The sequence below is a fragment of the Anomalospiza imberbis genome, chromosome 1, assembly GCF_031753505.1.
Source record: "Anomalospiza imberbis isolate Cuckoo-Finch-1a 21T00152 chromosome 1, ASM3175350v1, whole genome shotgun sequence".
Taxonomy (NCBI): Eukaryota; Metazoa; Chordata; class Aves; order Passeriformes; family Viduidae; genus Anomalospiza; species Anomalospiza imberbis.
This window is the reverse complement of record NC_089681.1, coordinates 136,532,036-136,556,212: the sequence shown is the minus strand read 5'-3', so window position 1 is coordinate 136,556,212 and position 24,177 is coordinate 136,532,036. Positions and strand designations below refer to the sequence as shown.

At 39.6% G+C, this 24,177-nt stretch overlaps 2 protein-coding genes across 6 annotated transcripts in view; one reads left to right on the top strand and one right to left on the bottom strand.

Moving 5' to 3' along the window:
- WAC (WW domain containing adaptor with coiled-coil) overlaps positions 1-15,221 on the bottom strand; it is a 57,236-nt gene extending 42,015 nt beyond the window's left edge. The window contains exons 1-3 of one of the 3 annotated variants that reach the window (XM_068172395.1): positions 14,940-15,221; positions 14,776-14,812; positions 13,206-13,401 (exon numbers count right to left, since the gene is read on the bottom strand). In XM_068172395.1, the coding sequence (XP_068028496.1) occupies positions 13,206-13,401; positions 14,776-14,812; positions 14,940-14,980 (274 nt within the window). In that variant the 5' untranslated portion in view covers positions 14,981-15,221. The remainder of the gene's footprint in view (positions 1-13,205; positions 13,402-14,775; positions 14,813-14,939) is intronic. The other 2 variants (XM_068172386.1, XM_068172379.1) reach the window with 2 other exon arrangements.
- Positions 15,222-15,532: 311 nt separating this feature from the next.
- On the top strand, positions 15,533-17,286 carry LOC137462247 (microtubule nucleation factor SSNA1-like). Of its 3 annotated transcripts, none has more exons than XM_068172405.1 (2): positions 15,533-15,750; positions 16,717-17,286. In XM_068172405.1, exon 2 carries the CDS (start codon positions 16,758-16,760, stop codon positions 17,100-17,102), a length of 345 nt encoding a protein of 114 aa, XP_068028506.1. In that variant the 5' UTR covers positions 15,533-15,750; positions 16,717-16,757; the 3' UTR covers positions 17,103-17,286. The 3 variants fall into 3 exon arrangements, with proteins under 3 accessions (XP_068028506.1, XP_068028517.1, XP_068028528.1); XM_068172416.1 differs by having other exon boundaries at positions 15,622-15,741; positions 16,712-17,286; XM_068172427.1 differs by lacking the exon at positions 15,533-15,750 and adding an exon at positions 16,392-16,441.
- The last annotated feature ends 6,891 nt before the right edge of the window (positions 17,287-24,177 follow it).

The following is a 24,177-nucleotide window of genomic DNA, read 5'->3' as shown; positions in this document are numbered from 1 at the left end:
CTTCAGTCCCTCTAGAGGGAACTGGGATTCAGGAAGGGCTTTAGGAGAGTCACTGTTTCTGTGCCCACACACTAGGCATGTGGAAAGAAACACTGGGCAGCAGAAAAGCAAGGAAGAGCATCACCTTTGTGACAACTCCATCTGTACTTTCTATGACTCCATGTTCCACCTCTCAGCTAACATGCAATCAAATTTATTAAACTACAGACAATATCAGAATCTGAACTTCTTCAAAAGAACAAACACTACCAAGTGACAGATACTAATTAGTTGTTAAGAGAGAAGACTTAACAGCAAGGTAGGTTTCTGGGAGTGATATTATATGGGGATAACTAATTAAGAAGACTTTGTCAAATGGTAAAAATGATAGAAATTTATCTAGGATAAGCCTAAATTAAAATGTCTAAAGTGTATTTCAACTGGCTTTGTTATTTCAGTGCAAATCTTTGTGCAGAACACTTCCTAAAGTACTGCATATGGGAGGAAATAAAGCAACACAATAGAAACACAATACCCAACATGCCAGCAGTAACAGAACAGCCTATCATGGTCATTTTGATTTGCCAAATGTAAAAGTAGTAAGACAAAACAATTTTTCTTCACTGCATTTTTATGTGGCCTAGTGTATTGAAATAAACATGGCTGCCTTCCACATGCAACCAAAAGCATAAAAACTTGCAGTTTTCCTAGCAGAGCAGTAGCCCCAGAGAATACACCAACTGTGCAGTAACATCTTCCAGAAATTTCTAACCTACTAAGTTGAATGCACAATGCTTTGCCAAAGAAAGAAAATCTAGCCTGATCACTGTACTGCCTAACTACATACTCATTATGCCCCCCCAAATAAATGTTGTATACCAGTCAAGAAGTAGGTCTATTGAGCAAAAAAACTTACAAAGCCTTATTTCATTCCCTACCCTTCTCTCCTGCCACACTGCCAATCCAGGACAGCAAAGTCTGTACTGTTTTGCAATATCCAATTCACAGGATAAGCATTCCAATGTAAAGAAGTTCCTTTTTTCTCCATTCACACAGAATTTCACAGACATCAGCCAAAAACATTGCTATAAACAGACCAGGATTCATACATACATGGAGTGGCACAAATGACCAAATGCGGATGAAAATGATACTGTAAACATATAGTTTTATTCATAATAGAATCTTTCTTCTAAAATGCTAGTAAGAAAGTGACACCTTGAAAAGTGAGGAGCAGTAAACTGATGAAAGTCAAGGACTCATTTCACTAATGCAATACTCAGCAAATGCAAAGGCATTACTGATTATTAAAATGAAAAAGATAAATCTTACATATTGCATAATGTACAGTAAATTTTATTTTGCTCTTTGCTGCTTACTTTTCTATTTTTAATTAGTTATACTCAATTTATTTCAGAAATTGAAGCTTAATTTTAGGGCAAACAGACCAAACTGCTCTAGAAAGAACACCAAACTATTCCTGCCCAGGAAAAAGTAAAGCAAAAGGTAATAAAATGCCTTAAACTAAATTCAAACTCTCAGTTTTCAAATAACAATTCCAGGATTTACTGCTCTAGCAGCTAACTGCTTTTCTTGGGCTGTACTTCAGCCTAAATGAGTGACACAGCTTGGATTTTCCTCACTGACAGAGCAGATAAACTTCTTTTTGTCCATCCATCCTATCATTTGCTCCTTTCCTTGTTACTGCTACAACTTAATAATTAAATAATTTTGGGGTTGTTTTCTTTCTCCACTCAGTCCACCTCCCAGCAGCAATGAGAAATCACTTTTCAACTTAAGACACAACTTTGAAAATTATCAGGTTCACTAACATGGTCCACTGAATGCATTAAGTTTCTGTATGATCCAGTACTCAAATGTCACAAATCATAGAGCTGAAAAAAGCCTAAGAGATGAAAAATGGATTTTCAGCACACTCCAGACATAATTCCTACCGATTTTCTTCTTCAAAGAAAATCAGCATATGTCAGTTTCTGTCATATCTCAACTACCATAATAACAATACACAAAGATTGGACAAATAATTTTACCATCACCCATAAAGATGTTTATTCTTTACTCTGAAGAGGGGTAAACAGTATCATTTGAAAGAATTTGCCTGTTTCTTAATAATTAAGGTACACTCCTAAATTTTAGCTTCTAAACATTTCTGGTAAGACTCAAAGGTTACTAAAATAGATTAAACAAATTATAATCTACAAAACGGATTTGTGTGGAATTAAAAACTATGGGTAGACAAGTTCTGCAGATTAACGTTTGCAATTTCCTCCCTATAGGGAACTTTAGGTTCAGGTCACCTAATAAAATGAAAAACTGCTAGCAACATCCTCTACACTGCTGAACATCTAAGCCACGCACTTCATTTGAAATCGACTTGAAAAAAGCAGCTTAAGCAGTTTCACCCATGGAAAATGTGAGTGAGTACCATGAATTACAGCAAGACAGAGTCATATTCCTAACTCTCTGGCTCATGACACCAGAAGATTTCAGTGTGTTTAATAAACAACCAAAATCCTTGTTCAATATCATTGACAGTTTGAAGTATTTTTAATTTTGCAACACTAATTAACATGACCATATTTGTGCAATGAGTGGGACATTGCTCTAAAAAGAAAGGAGGTAGGTTGAGAAAAAGCTGAACTCTGCCTTCGTTCTGGACTGTGGCTCCCAAAACATTTATATCTCTAATATGGTGTCAGAGACTGTCCAAGAGAATTCCTCCAACCTCAAGTAACAGCTTCATATAGAGACTTTTTAATTATGACATGCAAAAACAGATGTGTTAAACTGACAGCTAGGATCCTTACCACAAACTAATAACCATGTTATCTGAACTCCATATGGATCAGCTCAGCGAAGAGACAATGGACTATACTTCCCCCTTCAAAACTCTCCTCAAAAACACACCACAAAACCCAAATGAGCCTCCCATGAACACACTGTCACACAGCACTGAGAGTCAAGCTCAGGGATCGAAGTCTAACAGCACCACAACACACTCTCCTACCTCTAGAAACATTTCCACAAAACTGATCAACTAAGATTAAGCAGAAGATTGATTCTCTATTTCTGATTCACATTGTCAGTAGATAATTTCAAATTTAGAAATTTTTTCTTCTCAAAAGCCAAGAAAAACTAGACAACTCAAGACATTTAAAAAAAATACATTAGTCATCTGGGGCAACAGGCACATACTCAAATGCTTCATGAAAATTAGGCTCAAGGGATACTGAAGTGAATAACAATTCCTTTAACACTGCAGGAGGGGGAGGGGGCAAGCATCATAAATTTTACTTTTCGTTCAAGGAGCTTCCCAAAGAACATAAAACATCGGAAGAACCACTGATATTTATCAACACACACCTCAGACAGGAGTTACTCAAATGCAGACATTTAATAAAAACTGTGTATTTCAGTATTTTTAGATTACAAACACCATAGTAGGACTGTAAAAGACTAATACATCATAACCCAGTCATCACAAACTGTAGTTTGATTAAAATCACAGGTCAGGCAAAACAATTTCTGCTCATAAAGGAGAAAAAAAAGCAGTTGCCCAAACACAGGTCCGAGACTATTTCCCCTTTTTCTATGTATCCCTAGCACCAAATTAGCACACCCACTCAGAAGCTTCAAACAATTAAGTAAGATATGACAACTTAATCTCCCTAACAAAATCCACTGAGCAAAAATAAGGTTAACTAAGAACAAGGCCAGGTTGTTTAGCAACTCTCAAATTTCTTTTGATGTTTTGAGGATAGCTTGTCGAGGACAAACAAGTTTAAACCGAAGACCCTGTGAATGCAATATTACTTACAAATGAACTTGCATTGAATGTTTCCATTACTAGGCTTAGAATAAGGAAGGTGAAGCTAGAAGTTTTTATGCACATAGGCAGTGCCACACAATGACAAATGCTTCTGAACTTCATCCCATTTTAAGTTTCCTTCATCTCAACTGAGCATACACTACTGACAGTCAGCAATTCAACAAGTACATGGTGCCGTAGAAGTATTAAAAAAAGGCAGTCTGTTACAAAACATTACTGCAATCCTGCAAAAAGGTTAGCCAGATACGTAACACACTTATATAGCCTTAATCAGAAAGCTGTGGCAGAAACAACGTCTCACCACATAAATATAAGGCAAGGAAAAAGAAGGCACCATGTATCTTCTTAAATGTGTCTTAAAAATAGTAACTGTCAGATTATCTCCAATTCGTATCTTAAGCTACATCAAACACAACAGAAGAACCAACCTCCACTTCAATACCAGATCACTCCTTGAGCACTACTAATATCTGCTATTTGAACTTTCTTTTCTTCTAAGACTACAGCAATGTCCATGTCTCAATATAACAGAGAAAACATTATTTCAGCTAAAATTTAGATATTGACTGATCTGCCTATAAAGAATTCTGGAATATTTCTGTTTTCAGAAAGAATACTCTTTTTTTCCTGAACATGTTATTTCTTCACCACAAATGAGAAACCTAACTTGAAAATATTTAGTATTAAAAGCAGCAATTGGTCACTACACTTTTATATAACTTGAGAAATTACTAGGTTTAGACAAAATACATTTTCAGTTCTAGACATACTATGCCATGTGTATTTATTACAGTATAGATATGCAACAAGCATAATTTTAATTTCATGCTTATTTAATTTTCAACAGGGAATTGTTTTTGAAGAGATGCTAGTAACACTCAAAAAAAAAAAAAAAAAAAAGAGAACAAAGACAAGTCAAATTACTTTATTACTTTCTGTCATGTTGAAGTTCTTCCCGAATAAAGGAATGCTGGCCCACAGCTCTAGGAAGAAGCAAAGATGGCAAGCAAGGATTGACCTAAGAATTAATATATATAGTGGTGTGGTTTAAAAAAAAAACTGATTCACAGCTTTATTTAGGCTGGCCCAGCTCAGCTTAAAAAGGTTAGCTCAGCTTAACAAAGGTATTGTGCAACAGAGCTTTCAAGCATCTAAAGCACAATAGGTGACCAGACAATTCATCCCTCCTCCCATTCAGTTATTCTTAAATACATAAATCAAATTCAAATGGTCTTTCCTGGAACTACCTTGCTAGAGGAAAATAAGCCTCTTCATGAAAGCTGTAGCTATGTTTACAAACTCAAAATCTATTTTACAATTGTTTGATTGCTTAAGTGTCTAATTTTATTTCTCTAGTTAAGTAAACACTCTCAAAAGGACTATACAAAAACTGCAATCATTATTATCGACAGTGTCTAGCCAGTATAGTGTGAACTTTATACTACCTGAATTTGAAGAGGATCATATATTATCTCTTGTATTAAAGTAAGCAGAAATAGCATTCTTTCAAATGAACAGTTTTTAAAATGAAGTCTGTTATTTGTCAGCAGCAGGTGCCTGAATGAGGAATCTACTCAAACAACTTAACTAGATGAGATCTAAACTCCTATGTTATTCAAGGGGCACAGCTGGCATGAACACACCACCATCCAGAAGAACATAATTATGTGAAATAAACACAGCAGAAAAAAAAAATAGGTAGAAGAAATTACAGAACCTGTATTGTGGTGTTTATGCACAAATGTGCATTACTTATTATATACCTTAATAAAAAAACATTCTTTGTGAGTTTTTCCACATCGGGAGTGAACAGGTATGTTTGAAACATAAAAATGAGATGAGTAGGAAAGACCATAATTTCCTTTCCCTGTTTTTGCTACTGATAGACATGGATAATTGGTAACCCTGCTGCTCCAAAAAGCTCAGTAACAAACCTAGAAAAACACTGACGAAGACTGTTGCTTTGGAGAACATAAAAAAGCACAATATTTAGAAATCTGGGAAACCATCACAGAGGAACTAATCTGTGTAGTTGGGATGGAACTATAAATCTGCTTTGTGAAAGTATTTTCAGAAAGCCTGACATTACTAAATATATATAGCAGGTCACAGAAACTATACTGACAGGTATCAGAAAAGTAATGATTAAAAGTTTAGACCAAAAAAATAAAACCTTTTGAAGATTTCTGCTGCCCCTCAAAGACAGGGAATTTAGCTCATTCAGCACACTGTATTTCTGGCTGCCTTTTCCATGTCATGAAGCACTTGAAAGATGTTTTACGTCTCTTTTTTTGAGTGATGACAAAAGTAGTGTATTATCATTTTTTATCATACCTCTGCTGTAGAAACAAAACAAGTTAGTTATGTTTTAACATTGCGACGGCAACTTTGACAGACTGCTCCTTTGCAACTCCAGTCACATTAAGGAACAGATGATTATTCCAAAGTACTACAGGGCCTAATCATAGGTCTCTAGGCCTCGCTTTTTATTAATTTCAAACACAATGTAACATTGCTGCATGCATGGAGAGGTAAGTCAAGGCCACAAAAGCTTAACAGACATCTCTTAATGAACCTGGTAAAAAGAGTGAAGTCTCTTGTCAGTCATCTGCTCAAAAATTTATCTCCCTTTCCAGCGACCTGAAGGACAGGCTTTCCAACTGGATATACCAAGAGGGACCCTCATCACTGGCTACAAGTATCTGAATGGAGGGTGTCAGAGGATGGATCCAGGTTCTTCTCAGCAGTGCCAAACAACAGGGCAAGAAGCAACGGGCACAAACTGTGGTGCAGGAAGTTCCACCTGAAAATGAGGAAGAACTTCTTTACTGCCTGAGTGACCGAGCACTGGAGATGGATGCCCAGGGCGGTTGTGGAGTCTCCCTCACTTCAGAGATTCGAGAACCATCTGGACACAGTCCTGCGTGCTCTGTGTTCTAGGATGACCCTGCTTGAGCAGGGAGTTTGGATCCCTGTGGCCCCTTCCAATCTGACTCACTCTGTGATTATTCTTGAACAGTATTCCATTGGTCTACTTCCAGTTAGCAGGCAAGTACAATTTGTGCCTTAGAACACACATCTCACTTCACAAGCTTGAAAGCAGGGAGAAAAAGAGAATCCTTACTGAAGAACTACACAGGGAATGATCTCTCTGTACAGCAAGAGGTTTTTCCGTGAAAATGCCCATGAAATTGCATAAAAGCCTGACTTTGTAAACAAATGCAGTTACTACTGCAAGTTGTGTGCCATTAAATTACTATTATTCACAGAGAAGTTTTTACAGCATCACCTCCCCTCTCATCCAGAAGAGAGGCAAAGCATTCCCTTCCAAGTTCTGCACAGCTTCAGTGATACTTGACTTATTGGACGCTTTACACCGAATAGGTAGAAATGGCCAGGAAAACAAATGTAAACTGTCAATAAACAGTGTTTCTCTTAGAAAGCAGCCATGTCCCAAAACATGGTTAAGGAATAATTCTAATTGGGGGCCCTTGGGGAATGCAGAACAAAATGCTATATTATTTACAAATTGCTATCTTGACTATGGCCTAGTAGCAGGCAGCTCATCAGAAACTAATAGTTTTCATTACTTCTTTTCATCTTCAGAAAAGCAACCCAAAAGTACAAGTCTAGTAAACTGTATATTCCATTTCTGTAAAGTCAGAGGCAAGTAGCGTATGTTAAAGCATGATGCTAAGTAAAAATCATTACCTTCTGATTAGCTCACATACCAAAAACCACCAAAGTTAGCAAATCTTGCATACTGTCAGTTATTTTCTCTTTTCCAAAATATAGAATCTGCTTAGGTACAAAAGCTTACCAGGTCTAGCAAGCAGACTGACTTGAACATACTACATTTACAAACCAATAAATTCTTAAAACTAAGATATATATTTGCTTATACAGAACAACTCTAAATGGAAGCCTTCGGACGACCTATTTACACATCTGAATTTTATACTCTCACATATAAAAGAATGCAAAAGCAGTAAGTGAAAATTCCCTAAGTCCTAATAGAAACAGAGGTTGGGAAGCAGCTGCATCAACAGGTTACAAACAAATAGCTCTGCTTATTAACATTTGATGTAGCATCCATTTCAGATCAAGTCTCACACTAATACATCTTTACTCTAGCAACCTACACCAGATACTTGAACTTCATTAAGAGAAACAGAGGACTCCATCCACCTACATGAATAAAGACTTAGCATTTAATACCAACATATTAATATCACAATTCTTACCTAACATCAATAATATAAAATTAGGGGGTTTTATATTCCATTCTTTCCTCGTTAAAAGCAAGCTTTGCAGGTACTTTTCAAAAGCAATTTTCAATATTAACATTCTAAACCTCTAGATTTAAAAAGTATAAACACAAGTCAGATCTTTTACTGTGACTCTACAAGCACATAATTTCAATTTCTTTTCTACTAGAGATCCTTGCAACAGAGTAACACAAAAAAATGTTTATACAATTGATCCCACAAAAATTCACCTCAGAAATACTGTCAAATCCACTGAGTAAATGGAAAGCTACTTTCTACCTGAAAGTTCTAAATTTGAAAGCAAACTTAAAACTAAAAGCCTGTCTGAAGGCAGTAGAACTAATAAAACTTAAAAGAAAGCTTTTATAAATACTAGAAAGCAGAAATTTACTTTTCCTATTTTTTTTAATCCAACGAAAAGCTTCTAAAAGGTGAATGATCCTGGAAGCAATTCTATTTTTCTTAAAAAACAAACCAGTCAACCTCTACCTCTTTAAAGCCATCCAAACAGCCAGCATTCAAGGAATAATGAAGTGAATCCTTAAATCTACACTTGGCTGTTGGGGGATATTCAAAGCATGTTTCATGGAGAGCTCACTCTCCTTTGTGATCAGACTTCTCTCATCCCAGTTTTGACCATAGGGTTACAGCCAGGAAATGGTTTTCATAGTAATAAATAATTACTTTAACATTAACAGCAGTTAATAGTAAATACACAGATAGAATCTACTCCAGCTTCTTCCTGAACCCTTCACTATGTTCCATTACTCTCAGACTTGCCTCTTTCCACCTGCAATTTCCTCTCTACAAGGCCCATTGCCCAAGCATCTTCCATTCTCTTGTAGCTGCCCTGACACCCTGTTCATTGTTTGTTTCACAGGCCAATGATGACACTCATCAGCAGTTCCCTTTACTGCCAGGGCTGCCAACACAGGAACCTAACACAGCTCTCTGTTCAGGGCTATTTGCTATCCCTTTGCTATGAGGACTCTGAACTCCTTCAGGAACCAGTGAAACAAAGCAAGCCAGCAAAGAATGACAGAAGCTCCCACCACCACTTTGATAAAAATAGGAACTCATTATTTAAAGTATTTCATTCAGCCTCTAACAGCAATAAGATTTTTAATCTTAGAACTCTATTAGTCAGTAACAGTCCTCACTGACAAATGTTCTTAATTGCCAGTTAAAAAAACAACAACTCACATGCAAAAGAAACAGTCACAATGCTTCAATTATACTTTGGAATTTAAATATCGCAACTTATAACTGAATTTCATTAAAAGAGCCTACACTGCACAACAGCACACAATTCTGCAGAAGATTTCATGCTATGTACATTTACACCCTCCAGTTGTTATTTTAAGCAATTCAGTAAGATCATGGCATGAAGCAAAGTTTCAAAGTCTCTTAAACATAAATGTAGTGAAACACGCAGTATTTTCTTCACAGTAAGAAACAATTGAGTACAGGTGGCTTAAGTGAACAAACCTTGTTTGCATTAAGTTCTACTGTTTATCATTCTGCTCCACACAGTTTAGCAGAAATACCCTCTGCCCTTTTTATAACAAGGGTTGCATCTCACATTTTTATTTTTAAATTATATATATTTACAGCTATGTATCTCCCTTTCATTATTCTCAAAGCTACCCTACTTATCTGGCCTCTTTATTTTCTTTCCTGAACACCAGTATCTTATCATTCATGCAATTTAAAAGACCTACAACAGCCTTCCATCCTCAAATCTTTGTATTTCCCTTTTTCTTTAATGGAAACATTTTTCCACATCTACAAGGCCCTTCATAGTTTTCTATTCCCCATAAACAATGCTGGCTTTAAGACCCTATTTGTTACTGTTAAGAAACTTCACACTTGAGCTGGTCTCATAAGACCCCCTAATCTGTTCAAACCCCACACTTGCCTATAGCAGCTGACCTATAAATAAGAGATGCACTGAGGGGGGGAAGCTGTTCATTATGTTTTAAACACTTGCATACAGAGACAATAACCCCATGTACAGGGACCTGAAAGCAAGAACAAAGTTAAGGCAGTTCTTTGATATATGCTGCATGTACAAGTGCTCTTGGGAAACCAGGAATGTGACAAAAACTTGCAATTACTCCACGGTGTTTAGTCCAAGGTAAACTTGGAAGTCTCTCTCCAGAGAACGACTGTCTCTGTACACAGTCTCTTTCAGAGAAACCAGGCAGTAAGCAACTTTGAAAAATGCTTTGTTTGCACTGTATCAGTATGGAGGGCTTACCCATAACACGTTTTAAAACCTTAATTGAATTTTTCACCATGGATTACAATTCTACAAAAGATTCTGCCATGAATATTACAAAAATAAGCTGTTACAAAAAATACCTTTATACACATACTAAGGATATTAATAGGAGGTGGTTCTACCATTTTTGACTAATTTATTTTCAATCAATTCCTGCTTACATTTTAAATGCGTACACTTAAATCTTGAAATTACATTTAAATGACATTCTGCATTTACCACAAAAACATGAACCAGTCATGAATGAATCAGTGTGCTACACCACTGAATCTTCTTGTTTCTCTTCAGAGCTAAAATTACTAAGAGATGTATAGGAGTTCTTTCTAAAGACTGAGTTGAGAGGGAGAGATCAGGTTAAATCGGCTTTATGTTCAGTAGTAATACTCCGAATTTATGTCCTATTTTGTTTTCTAAGGTATGAGAGAAGAAGAGATTGTTCATTTGGGACTTTAATTCAGTTTAGGAAAATAAATACTAGAGATGTTTCAATGAGATTTCCTTTGTTGAGTCCAGCTAGATCACAGGAAGGCAGCAATACCTGTAGTAGTTTCAAACTGAGCAGCACCAATTTTAAAATAATGCACAGCAATTACAAAAGATAAAAACCACTCAGCTTCTTTCCTCCTCTATGAAGAATGCAAAAACAAAACAAAACAAGCAATTATAGTAGTACCATAGCAAATTAATACTTCTCAGTCCTATAAAGGCTTAGATTAAAAACTTTAGCACTTTTGTAGTGTTACTCTTTTTTTCCACTGTATGTCTCTAATTGCAAAACTAAGGGAATATTATAGCAATAGCAACCCTTCAGAGTAATTCAATAGACATAGAGAAAATGGCAAATTATTTTGTCTTTTGCCTATTAGTAATATGCAAATGCTCATTACACTACAGCATTTCACCTATATTTTAACACCTACCTTCAATTCATACTGATAGAAATATTCAGTTTATCAAAGAAAATTAATACTCTTCTGCCCACATCTGCTCAGCTTTGGTTTACTACATACAGTACACAGGATTTACCACAATTTTGGTTGTTCTGAATATATTTTACAGAGGTGAAACTGCAGCCAAACTAACCTTACTAATGACACACAAAAAAAAATCAATTCTTTACATTAAACAGTACAAATGTTAAACTTTTAAAATTAGTAATTTCCCCTAGATGGTTGAAGATTACTTCCTTCTTCCAGTCCGTTAACACATGATGTGAAAACACCTGCTTTCAGATCATAATAAATGAAACTTTCCACTGTCTTAAAAACCAGGAGAAGGTACAACAGGATGGTGTTCCTTTCATTCCCAAAACTACAAAAAATTCATTTTCTTTCATCCTGACTGCATGCATACATGCTTCAGACCATTCCCCAGCAATGAAATCCAGCTGGACCTTGTAAGGACTTCAGAATCTCTCTCCTAACTTACAACACTTCCAACACACAAATAAGCAAAGCACTTCCCACATAGAGCCTCATCCTCCAGATGTTTTCATATATGCATGATTCCACTAAATGCAGCTCTGTTCAAGCAGAAAAAATTACAGAGTGTAGCAAAACTAAGTAGAACTGCAATAGAATTTGGGACTAATTTTTGGACAGGTGAACAGGAAATAAAAGAGAATATCTCTGTATCCTGAAAAGTAGCACAGAATAGCAGCATATGGGCATTGCACATGCATTTAATTCTGAGATTACTACCCTTTCAATTATTATCAGATACAATGAAAATCAGTATATTAACAAAAGAGGCATGTTCTTATAATGCATCTACACACTTCTATGACATGAACAGTGGTCTACAGAGCCTCAGCATTAAGTCAAAGAAGGAAAAACAAATAGGATTTATAAGTAAAATTGGGTACCCATGAACACATAGGTAGGGTTAAACAAAGTCCTAAAAAGGTACTTGAAAGATATTTCCTTTTTTTTACTAAAACTATTATATCAAGTATAACTAGTGCAGCAATAAATGTGTATATACATCAGAATTTCTTAGCTTCATACAGAACAAAGAAGCACTGATTTAAAGCTCCAAATTCTCTACTTGAATACTTCACCTTGTACCTTGACACAAAGACCAATCAATAAAAAAAAATAACTTTTCCAAATTCAGACAGCAAGTGCAGTTTTCTAAACTCTGGCTGTTTGTTACCTAACACTGCTTATTACCTGGAAAAATCCTACTCTTTTCCTAGGAAACAGGGATACAAAATAAGATCAGTTAAAAAAAAAATAGGGATATTACTACTGTTTATAAACCTGTAAAAACTTAGGAGGCTGACTTGACTGCGAACACATTTCTTGAAGCTCCTGTCAAGAAAGGTTCTAGTATGTGCTACCTTTGATCTATTAAGAGTTCTACACACCAGCTAAATACAAAGAAGCTTTTTTCATTTCTGATGGGGTTTAATCTATAGAGCATGTACCTACACAGTACAGCACCACAATACACGAAGTTATTAAAAAAGATGCAAAACAGCCAATATTTATTACTAATGAAAAATCCAGAAAACTATTTCATGTTATCAAATGTTGCTGTATCCCTAAATAAATGAGACATACTAGTTAAAATAATTTTAAAAAGGGCTTATTTAATCTTTGGGGCTGTAAGGAAAACTACCATACCTGTAAAAACCAGAAAATTAATAGATGTTACAATGCCTCAATGATTGCTTCCAATTAAATTCCCACTTTGGGTTCACTGCAGTCACCCTAGCTGAGTACAAGGCATGTTTACTTTAAGACATCACTAGAGTGATACTGGCTAATTTTAATGAGAAATTAGTGACTGCTTAAGTAAAAGTTTGTTAAAGATAACTTACCACCATCCCTCTCTCTAACTCTGTGAGTATGCACACTTTTTGCTTTACTGTGCCCTGTGTTGTCACTGTATTTGTTTTCAGGGCTGTCAGAGCGCCGCAGCATTTTATTTGGTGGTGAAGGATCTGTGGTGTCTCGCATCTTGTCATGACGGTGATCACCACCACTGGGATGACTCTTGGATGAGTACTTAAGAGCCTGTAACAGATCACAAGAAAATAGGCATCGACATTAGACACAAAATTTGGAGATTTTTTTCTTCTTTCTCAAAAGTACTTGTAAAAGTTAATTAATTTTCATTTCCTATTTTAAAAATCAGCATTTGTCTTCCTAGTTTTAATTACCTACTTTAAAGCAACAAGTTCTGTAATTAGAACTTAAACCAATTTCTCCCACTATTACATCCAGTGCAACACTTGCTGTTAAGAAGAACCTAGTTTCTCTATCTTCTCACTGATGAACTACACACTTTCAGCCGTAAATGGGCCACAGTTCTTCAACACTTTTGGGAGAAGAACTAGTCTCCACTCATTATTAGGAAAACAAACTTAAAGTTACACTGAATCAGTGTAAACTTTGAATATGTCCTCCATACTCTAGTCAAGACCAATTGGTCGCGTCATTACCTTGAATTTCTGTGATGTTTTTTTCAGTACCAACATCCCGGCAATTGAAACAAAAATAATTCTAGGGGCCCAAAACATGTAATGTCATAACTCATTCTAAAAGTCTTTACCAAAAATTACATGTTCTGCCTCACTGTGACCTGCTTGGTTTTGTGAACTCCTGAGAGGCAAGTGTTTACATTTACGTGAACTGTCACTGACAGCTGCCTTGGACTGCTGTACTGCACTTCAGTGATACAAAAACACAGAAATGTAGTAAAACAGTCTAATTCAGGGCCTATAGAGAGCAATATCACAACATACAGCTTTCCACAGACTCAAACCTCGACAATTGGGTTTCTTCAGTACACACAGCAAGGAAGTGCAGCATCCACCTTACAGAAATTGAGGCCACTGTCGGTAACTCATGGATTCGATGGTTTCTGAACATGCCTACCAACTGGCAACTGCAGAAATTAAGCCTCAGTTGCAACCCCAAGTTGGTCAGGGTCTAAACCCGTGCCCTGTCAGGTTAAGGCCCACAGCAGTCGTTTTGGGGAGAAGAAAGGGCTTTCGTGAGGGGTTAGGGGGGGGTGGGTGGAAGAGTAAGACTCCTTTTGTTTTTAGAAGAAAAACATTCACTTCTCCTGGATCTCCACTCCACCGTAGGTGACACTGGCTCCCTCTCCTGCCTCTCGCACCCTCCCCGACTCCCAGGCCCGAGCCCCGCACGGGTCGCACTAGGCCACTCCTGCTCGCCCCGGCTCCGTAGGCCTCGGCCAAGCACCGGGGCCCCGTTCCCTGCGCCAGGGCCGCGCCACCACTCCGCCCCGGGGCCCCGGGCCCAGAGCTCCGCCAGGGGCCTGACCGGGGCGGCCGCGGCACCGCGGCCTGCGGCGGCCGCCGGAGCCTCTGCTGGAGTAGCACCCCCCCGCCTCCCCTGCTGCTCCTCCCGGCCCGGCGGTACCTGGTACGGCTGCGAGTCCCCCCTGCGGTCGTGACAGCTGAGGAGAGAGCGAGAAAAAGACAGAGAGGCGTTAGCGAGAGCCCGTCACCGGCCCCGCGGCCAGGCCGAACATGGCGGAGGGGGTGGGGGGGGGCGGCCCCGCGGGGCCGAGGGGGTGAATTTACCCATCACTGAGTCTCTGCTGTTTCCTCGCATACATTACCATCAATGCCCGGCCTGTGTGTGTGAGGGTGAGGGGACCAGGAGGGCACGGCCGCGGCCGGGCCACAGGCGCCGAGGGGGGAGGCGGGGGCGGCAGCGCTCCGGGGGCAGGGGCGGGGGAAGGGGGCGGCTCGGGCAGCTCGGCTGGAGCGGCGCTCACGGGCCCATCGCCTCGAGAGGGGAGACGCTGGCAGCTCGGCCCCGCGCGCGCTGAGACACACCGGGAGCACCGACTCGGCCACCGCCTCCCCCCGCCGCGCCCGCCGCCGCCGCTCCAACTACATCCGGGGAACTCGGGCGACGCCGCGCTCGGTTAACGTCGGCTCTTTCCGGCTCTTTCCGACGCGCTCCGTCCCCTCTGTCCCCTTTGCTCTCGGGCGACTCTGCCTTCGGTAAACATCGGCTGCGTCCGCCGAGCTCGACGCCTCTCAGTCCCTCCCTTCGGCAAACATCGGCTGCCTCCGCCGAGCACGACGCCCTTCAGTCCCTCCCTTCGGCAAACATCGGCTCCTTTCGTAACGCTCGGCCCTCCCTGCCCCTCCCGCCTCGGCCCACTCTTGCGAGCGCTACCTGTCTTCGGAAAACATCGCGTTTTTCCGGAGAGACGTTTCCGCGCGGCCGTCGGGGCGGCGCCGCGTTCGGAAGCGCTCGGGTGTTTCCGTGACCCCTCACGGGCCGGCGCGGCCGTTGGCGGGCGCACGGGGCCGGTTAGCCGAGGGCAGCGCGGCCTCGGTGGCAGAGGAGGTGGGGAGGAATCGCGATCCTGTCAGGCAGGTGGGGGCAACAGGGGGAGTTATGGGGGGTGGGGGAAATATAGGAATGGGAAGGTCTCCTCTTACCTACCCCCTCCTCCCCTTCCGCCCGGGCACTCGATGTGCAGATGGGAGCCATTTTGTGCGCGGCGCGTGTTCGCGGGGCCGCGCTCTGCGGCGAGGAGGGTGTTAAAATGTCCCTGGGACGGCGGCCGCGCGGGTCGGGCCTGGCCTTGGCCCCGGCCCCGGTGTGTCCTCGGGAGGTGTGAGTGGTGGCACACGGCGTGGCCGTGGCACACGCGATCCGCGTCACCCCCAGTGTTCGGGAAGCTCCGGGCGCTCGCTGTGTCGGGAAGATTCCCTGATGTTGTCAGTGCCTGCTGAGCCACTCAGGGTTGTGGCCCGGTGACAGGATGGCCGTAAACTAAAACAGGAGAAGTTTTACCTCAGAATGAGGAAGGATTCCTTGTGTTGAGGGTGGCAGAGCACTGGATTAGGCTCCCCGGGAAGGGCGTGGAGTCTCCCTCTGCGGAGGCATTCAAAACCCACTTGGATCCTCCTGGTGACCCTGTCTTGCCAGGGGGTTGGACTGGATGATCTCTAGAATTCCTTTCCAACCCTAACCATTCTGTGATTCTGTAGTTTTTGCTTATTTCTCACCAGGGCCTCGAAGTTTGAGGTACAAAGCATCCTATATTCAGGGCCGTATAAAGGTATTATAAAACATATCATAAATACTTTGATGCCATTGCCATGACAGTGTCATAGGGGACAGCAGTTTTCAGGAAAGGTTTAAGAGCATTTGCCAAATTTTGTCCTGTCCACCTCCTGAAAAGAGATGTGCCACATCTGAGAATGGGAGTGTTAACCTTAGACAGAGAACCTTGCCTAGTGGCTCCATCTATGCTAGTGAAGCATTATTCAGGGCAACACTCTTACAGATTTTTTTTTCTGTTTCTTTGTTTGTTTTCCTTTAATTTGAGTGCAGAAGGCCATTGCTGAAAGGGGACTTCAGGGAGCGAGTGCAGGATGACTCAGCAGGGAGCTGTTCTTCAGGGTTACAATAATGAACTAGTGAAATGCATTGAAGATTTATGTATGCAAAAAGAAGAATTGAACAAACAAATCCAGCAAGCAGAAGAGGAAAAGAATAAACTCCAGCATGAAATCCAAGTCCTCAGTGAACAGCTGGAGTGTGTATGTGAAAACTTGGCCCAAAAAGTGGCTTCACGGAATGAGCTTGATAAAATACTTGCTGAAACTGAAGCTGCTTACATGAAGATTTTGGATAGCTCTAGAACTTTACTTAATGTCCTGAAGAAGGAAGTGGGAAGCTTAAAGCATTCACCAGATCTGAAAACCAATGTAACGTGAAACAGTCAAATGTTTGGACTCTGCAGTGCTAAAATTCCACTAGGTGAGAAACGTGGTCAGCCACGGAACCTTACAGCCACAGTACAAGCAGAGAGTGGTTTTCTTCCAGTCTTTCTGTATGTTTTATTATTTTCAAATGCACTAGAAAATAGATTAAATAAAGTTGCCGTTTTGCTTTAAGAAATCTACTTAATTGAACACTACAAAAACTAGCAGATAGGTGGTTGAGGCAGATAGGAGACTGTCAGTTTTGACATCATTACGCTTCAAGGCTTAGAAAAAAGGCATGTTTTATTGGTTGACTTCAGATGGCTCCCAGTAAATTATTCTTTGAGAACTAGTAGATGCAAGTCAGTCAGATACTACTTCTTTTCACTTTACTAATGCTTATGCTTTACTGTTGGGACCAAGTCGAAATGAGTTACTTAGCTTCCTCTAGGAGCTTGGAGTTCTGATGCCTGCACAAAGACAGCCCTGTTTACAATAATTGCCTACTTCTAATAGAGGGATAAGGTGAGAAATCAGGAGTAATGCAGGGCATGGAGGCTTAAAATTTAACACTATGTGGTTCATGCATCTTCTGAAGCTATTCTTCAAAGCCTCGTTTAGAAAGGAGATGTGCTGCAGTGAAAGGGTTTGGTGCAAGTGCAAAGACAGCTACACCATGAAGGCTTGGACCAGTAATTCACTTATGGGTAAGAAAAACATGTCAGTAGTAACTAGAAGTCCTGAAAAACCACTGGGATCCAGTTAAAAACAGAGGTAAATACAAGACCAAAGAAGATAACCCTGGCTAAAAGCCAGTATTAGAATTTCTGGAAGCCTTTTTAGTGCCTTTTAGCTCTATACTGATCAGTTAAATAATTGTAATAAAATTGTGGAGAATAATGAACATCCTGAAATGATACGAAAGAAATACAAATGAAAGGTGAAAGAAGAAAATGAGAAGTGGTTTGCAGCTATCAGTCATTCTTACAGAGGAGGTTAAAATAGAACTTAGTTTAGAGATCAGGGATGACATAACAGCATGGCATAAATTTCAGTTTAGTGTTGTATTTTGTTTCTGCTGAACATCTCTGTTCTGCAGAAATCTCTCTCAGCAGTGTGTGCACCTACACGTGCATTTTGTCCCGCTTATTTGCATGTTACAACAGTAACTTTTTAAGCTGAATCTTCGTTCAATACCAATTAATTAAATTAAAAGAAGTTGCAGTTGAAATCTCCTGACTTGATGGTGGTGTGTCTGTAAGGTGCACATATAGAGGGAATGGAGATGTGAATAGTTTTGGTAATAGCTCTTCATCAATAATAGGGAGCAAATTTTCTGTTCGGGTTGCCAAGCTACATCAGGGGTGAGTGTAACTGGGCTAATCGTAGTTTACTTGTATGGCACTTCCAGGGGCTTCCCTCTGGGGAATTCCCAGTGGGTAATGCAGAGGTGATAAAAGTACATTATCTCAGGAGTATTGCTATTGGAGTACTGCGGCACTCAGGGCCACCTTGTTTATGTTGAAGAGAAACACGAAAACTTTGCTATTTTTAGTAGCAAAAAAGTTATTTATTTGACTGGACATTTTATGACATTCTGTCTGCCCTTAGACTCGTAATAGTAACTGATTTACTGGAAATAGGAAGATTCGGGAAAAGTAGTAACTAAAGAGCAAGAACTTGTAGCAAATGTAAGCTGCTGCTTCTTATTAGCTGCCCTGGAACTCGAAATTGTAAAAAACAATTTGTATCAAAGAAAGTTCATTTATAGAAAACAGTACAGTTAGTTTCTACTGTTGGTCTCACACAATAATTACAGGTTTGTTTGCCTTCGAGTAATCATAAATAATGCCTCTTGTTCTACTGAAGCTGATAAAACTAAAGAAGCTTTAAGAGAAGCCTTATAAGGCTTTAAAGAAATCTGCTTCACAGCCATTATTATGTCTAGTTGTATTACAGTGTCAAAACTAAATAACTGGAGATGCTTGATTTTATTTTTTACTAAAAAACTAAGGGAAAATGTAACTGTTGGCTGGTACTTAGGCACAGGTGGGGGCCTCCCAGCATTCAAATAAAAAGATGAAATGTTGATAGAATTCCATTCAGTGATCCCAATCTAAAATTTCCATTTAAATTCACATTTAAAAGTGGAGAGAAATAATAGATCTCTAGGGCTTGCCTATTTTTAGAATAACTCCCTAGCATGGCAGTCATCATGCAGAAATAGTGTTTAACATTATATTCTGTATTTACCCAAATGAACCCTTTTATTGAAGTGGTAACCTTTTTCACTGCTTTTTCAGACACTATAAATCTTGACATGAATAGCTTTTGTTAAACAACTTCATTCAGAAGACATGCAGACTAAGTTGGTCCAAAGTATTGCTGGAAGAGAAGTGATAATTTGCAGATGGCAGCAGCTCTGCAGGGATAGCCTGAAACAGAAAGTTTACCTGGAAACTGGAATAAGGCAGGTCATAAGTGTAAAATACCATACTTATTCATATTGAATTTTTATGATTCTCTGAGTTTGACTTGGTGCTTTACTGGAGTGCTTACTGACAAAAGCTGGGTTCCTAATCTAAACTGGTCTGTTGGATGTTCTGTATCTTATTAGTGTGTGAGGAGACACAGTTTTTGAAACGCCTGCCTGTGCCTGGTTCAGAGGTTTAGTGAAATGCATCTAGATCGGTTGTCTAAAGTCCTGAATTTATGTAAAGGCAACTTTACCTGGCTTCCAAAGAACAGAACATAACTGGAAGAGATCTGATGATTCCCTGCTTTTATAGCAATGCTTCTTGAAAATGTGCCCAGCACTTAACACACTAGTGATCAACAGTTTTTTCAAAACATTTGACTGTTGACTCCTTGCAAGTAAACTGAAGAGATTTTGGCAGTTACCAAAGAAACTGCTTGTGCGTGGTATGTTGAAGTAGAAGTAATTTTCTGTGTGGAAGTGATTATAGGAACCACTGGGTGAAGTGCTTATGCCAGCAGCCATTCTCAGGTGCCTCCCACATGCAGTTTCTGTTAATCCCCTTACAGAAATGGGGGTGAGTGGATTGGGGATTCACCCTAATTTTAAGGGTAGGGAATAAAGAGAAGGTGTGGATGTAAAGTCCTGGTTCGGGAAGACTGGAGCATGAGGGGCTAGGATAGAGAGGTGGAGTTTCTCCTAATTTCTGTCTGCTCTAAGTGTACTTGTACTGGTCTACAGTTCTTGCTACCCAATAAATCAAATTCTAGAAATCATCTGACCTTCATCTGCTCTCTGGACATTCTCCCCCTTCCTTTAAGCTCACGGATGGTCAGCAAAAGAGGCAGTCTGTGTTTTGTTTTCTCTTTCTGTCTTTTGTTTCTTTCTGTTCCAGCAGGAGGCTGTGGAATCTGACCCTCCTCTTTGCTGGGTAAGTGTGCTGCCAGGCTCACACAGGATGTTGTTTCCTGTCCTGGTTGCTCTCCTTTGAACAGTCCTCAGGGAATTGCTCAAGTTTTATAAAGAACCTCCAGTTCTGTGTGTACTTGATGTAGTTTGTATGTCAGATTGACCTTGGAGAGTGTTATGTGTATTTTAGATAATTCGTGCTTGTGAGAAATAGATGTATGAAATATGTTATATTGGTAAGAAATATTCCTGTAAGTTTTTTAAGCACTCAAGCCGGGGGACGGGAGGGAAGGTTGCTTAACAGTATCCCGAAACCGTAGCTGGTAGCTGGGAGAAAAGGAGCTAATTTGCAAAAGAATGGACATGGCCGGCTCGGAGATGGGGGGAGGTGGGGGGAGATGGGTGCTTCTCCAAGGTAATCTGAGGAACACCCAGGCAATGAATACTTGATAAATATCTCAGATTGAGATGTCCAGAGCCATCAAGAAGACTCATCTCAATGTCGAGTTCCAGTAACCCTCTGGTTGGCATACATTGCTTCCCAGACACAGTTTTGTTCAACTCGGGCAGAGAAAAGAGACTATGAATATGTGGGACTTTGAATGGACAGAAAAGCTCGATCACCCAAAATCCCTGCCTCGAGCAAAATAAACTGTATAAAAAGCCGCTTGAGCAGGATGGTCGGTGTGAACATAGGGGACCTTCTGCTGTAGTGGTCAAACCTGTGTCTCACCCAGTGCCGATCCTAGGCTCGGCACTGACCTTTTTTTGATAATGGCTTTTCGTTGTTATTCTCTAAATTTATATTTGGACCATTTAATAAATTTTCTTTAATTAATAAATTGGAGCATTCATTTATAACAGAGAGTTTAGGCAGAGCATTGGCAGGTTTTTGGCTTTTGTTGAATGCAAGAGATGTGTTTCCTTGGACTAGGAATTCTTCAGACCAGGAAGACTAGGCATCTTCAAATACTCAAAGAATTGTACATTCAAACAATGAAGCAAGGTGTAGTCAAAACCCAGGTGACTGGACCTTGGATTGCTGTTTCAGAATTGAGAATCATTTCTATCTAAGTCTTGGGGTACAAGTGTGTTCCACTCCAAATTGAGTAGGTGGATTAAGCTAAACTGGTAATTCTGTAACAAGAACATTCAGAAAATAGTTAGCCAAAGTATTAAATGTCTACAGTTAATTCATCATACAGCTGAGTCTTGTACAGAACACCAATATCTATTACTCCTTAGATGATTTTGCTGGTTAGGAGAGATGTGAGTGATAAGGTGTAGCTTGTGGCAGTTGCCTTAACTTTGAGCTTGGGGTTTTATGCAAGAGGTAGACAAAACAGTTATTTTTCAACAATTTATTTTCTTTTCTAATTTCTTCTTTTTCAGGAATGAGCAAAAAATTATTAATAAATACTTCAGTGTTGATTTATTTGTATGTGTGTTGGTGGTTTTCTTAACAGATGAATAACCAAATTTTCCTAAAATCAGAGTGCTCTTCTAGCTTTAATGTATGTGTATGTTTTTAAATACAGATGTAACTATTTTTTCTTTTTTGGTTGAAGGACAGACTAGCCTTTGATTTAATTTGTTCACCAATTGCTTTGTCAGTGTCTGTTGTTTTACTGGGGTGGAGTAGGCACCATGGCCACTTCTTGGGTGTCTGTTCTATGCCTTTTTTAAACTTGGGATGGGTTTTTTGTTCTTTGCCCCTTAACTACATATAAATCTGTCAGGGATTTTATTAGATGCCCCAGAGTAGTCCTTGATGGTTGTCTACCTCGGTTTCAGATGAAGTTTGGTTCATTGTTTAGATGTAAAACCCAGCTACTTGCATGTTAGGTGATGATGAAACATGGAGAGGTTCAAGCTTGCAGAACGGGGAGCTATATGGTCATTCATAGCTCTAGCTTGTGGGATTTGTGTGAAAAGGAGTGCAGTGTTGTAGTGTGTATTGACAAAAATAAGGTGTTAGTAGAATTGGGACTAGTAGAACACTTTCGTTTTGTAATTTCAAAAGTAGTTTTACAAGATCTTGTGGGGTGGAACACTTTGCAGGGTTTTTTGCCTATTTGTGCAAGGCTATGGATATGCTGCAGTAACTACTACAGAAAATTTCTAAATTTTAGTACAAACTTGGTTATCTTATTTAGCAGCACAGTGGAAAATAACAGTGTAAAATACATGCATTTTGATCATGCATTTTGACCATTGTTTGTGACCCGATTCAAAGCTGATAATATTTGTAAATATGCTTAATTTGAATGTCACAAATGGGAAAATGTTACTTTTAGAATAGGATTCATTCATATTAGAGGAAAACAAGCCCATGTAGACAGAGATCCTGTTCACGAAAAGGCATTTGAAAAAAGTCCTGGCAGTCATGCTCTGGAGGTGGGGTTGATTGTGATTCCACAATTGTGATGGGAGCTTGTTTCTCTCACACCTCACTTCAGGGCCTGTGACATTTCATGGGGAGGCTTCTCCTCTCAGCCTTAGCAGCACTCTTGTACAGAGTGTATGTACTTGGTCCTGAAGGATTTAGAACAGTGTTGAGTGTTCTTGTTTGCTATCTTATGTGAAGTAGGCATGCAGCTTCCTGGCCAACCTAAATCAAGACCACAGGAGTGTTAGAGACCATAAAAAAGAGGCTGAACCATATTTAACACCTACTGTGAAAAATGTTCAAAATTATGAAACCTGATAGACTGGTCACAGAGCATTTTAAAGTTAAATCTTCACAGGTGTTATTTTTTTAGCTTCATATGTGTAGGGTCTCTTGCTTCAGTCAGAGCTCCTATAACTGACTTGAGGTTTTTCATTGATATGGGATATATGGCAACATTTCTAGAAAATTATTTACATCATAGTCCATGACAGATTTGTAATTTACATTTTTTAAAAAAGTTGAACATAGTAAAAAGTATCATATTTATTTCCTAAGGGGTTTCAAATCTCTGTCTGTATTAAGAATTAGATCAAAGTACTATTTGTTGTTATATGATTATTAAAGGGTTGATACAACTTGGATACCGATTCTGTTCAGGCATGTCTGTCAGTTCCTGATACAAAATCTTCTTCATATTCTGCAAACTTACACTTTTTTAAAACCTCTTTTTCCTTATACAGTAAGAGCACTTTAAGTTGAATTTCAGCATGAAAGAGTTTGTTTTTTAATTTTTTTAAATATAGTTAGTATTCCGGGATGAATCCTACACCATCGGGGGTTCAAAACAAAAAAACTGCGGTAATTCTTACATGGTTTTGCAGTTGTTCAGTAACAGAAATCCTGCTAGGCATTTGCACTGCTCACTGCCTTGTAGTAAGTTAGATTAATTGGTGTAACTCATGAACCCAAGGTACTTTTTTGTTAAATACTGAGTCCTCCTCAAGTGTTGTTGCTAGCATGAGTGGAATGGATACTCCATTCCAGGGAGCATGGCAAGGAAGATGAGCTGCCTTTTTAGTAGGGACCACCATCTGGAAAGAGAGGAGCATCCTTGTTAGTCTTGTCCATGGTAAAGTGATGTCTAGACAATTCTAAGGGGTTAGAATGATCATAGTTCTCTGTTGTAGGGTTCACTGAAGCAAGCTGACAAAAAGAAAACCCAGTCCATGCTGTCAGTCACAGGGAATGTGATACTCGATTGCAGCCAGGTTATCTTTAAAGGCAGGAGCTCAGGTACAGCTGGAAGCAGT

What these genes read in the sequence shown, in the direction of transcription:
- LOC137462247 (XM_068172405.1), top strand. Translation starts at nt 16,758, where the DNA reads ATGACTCAGCAGGGAGCTGTTCTTCAGGGTTACAATAATGAACTAGTG.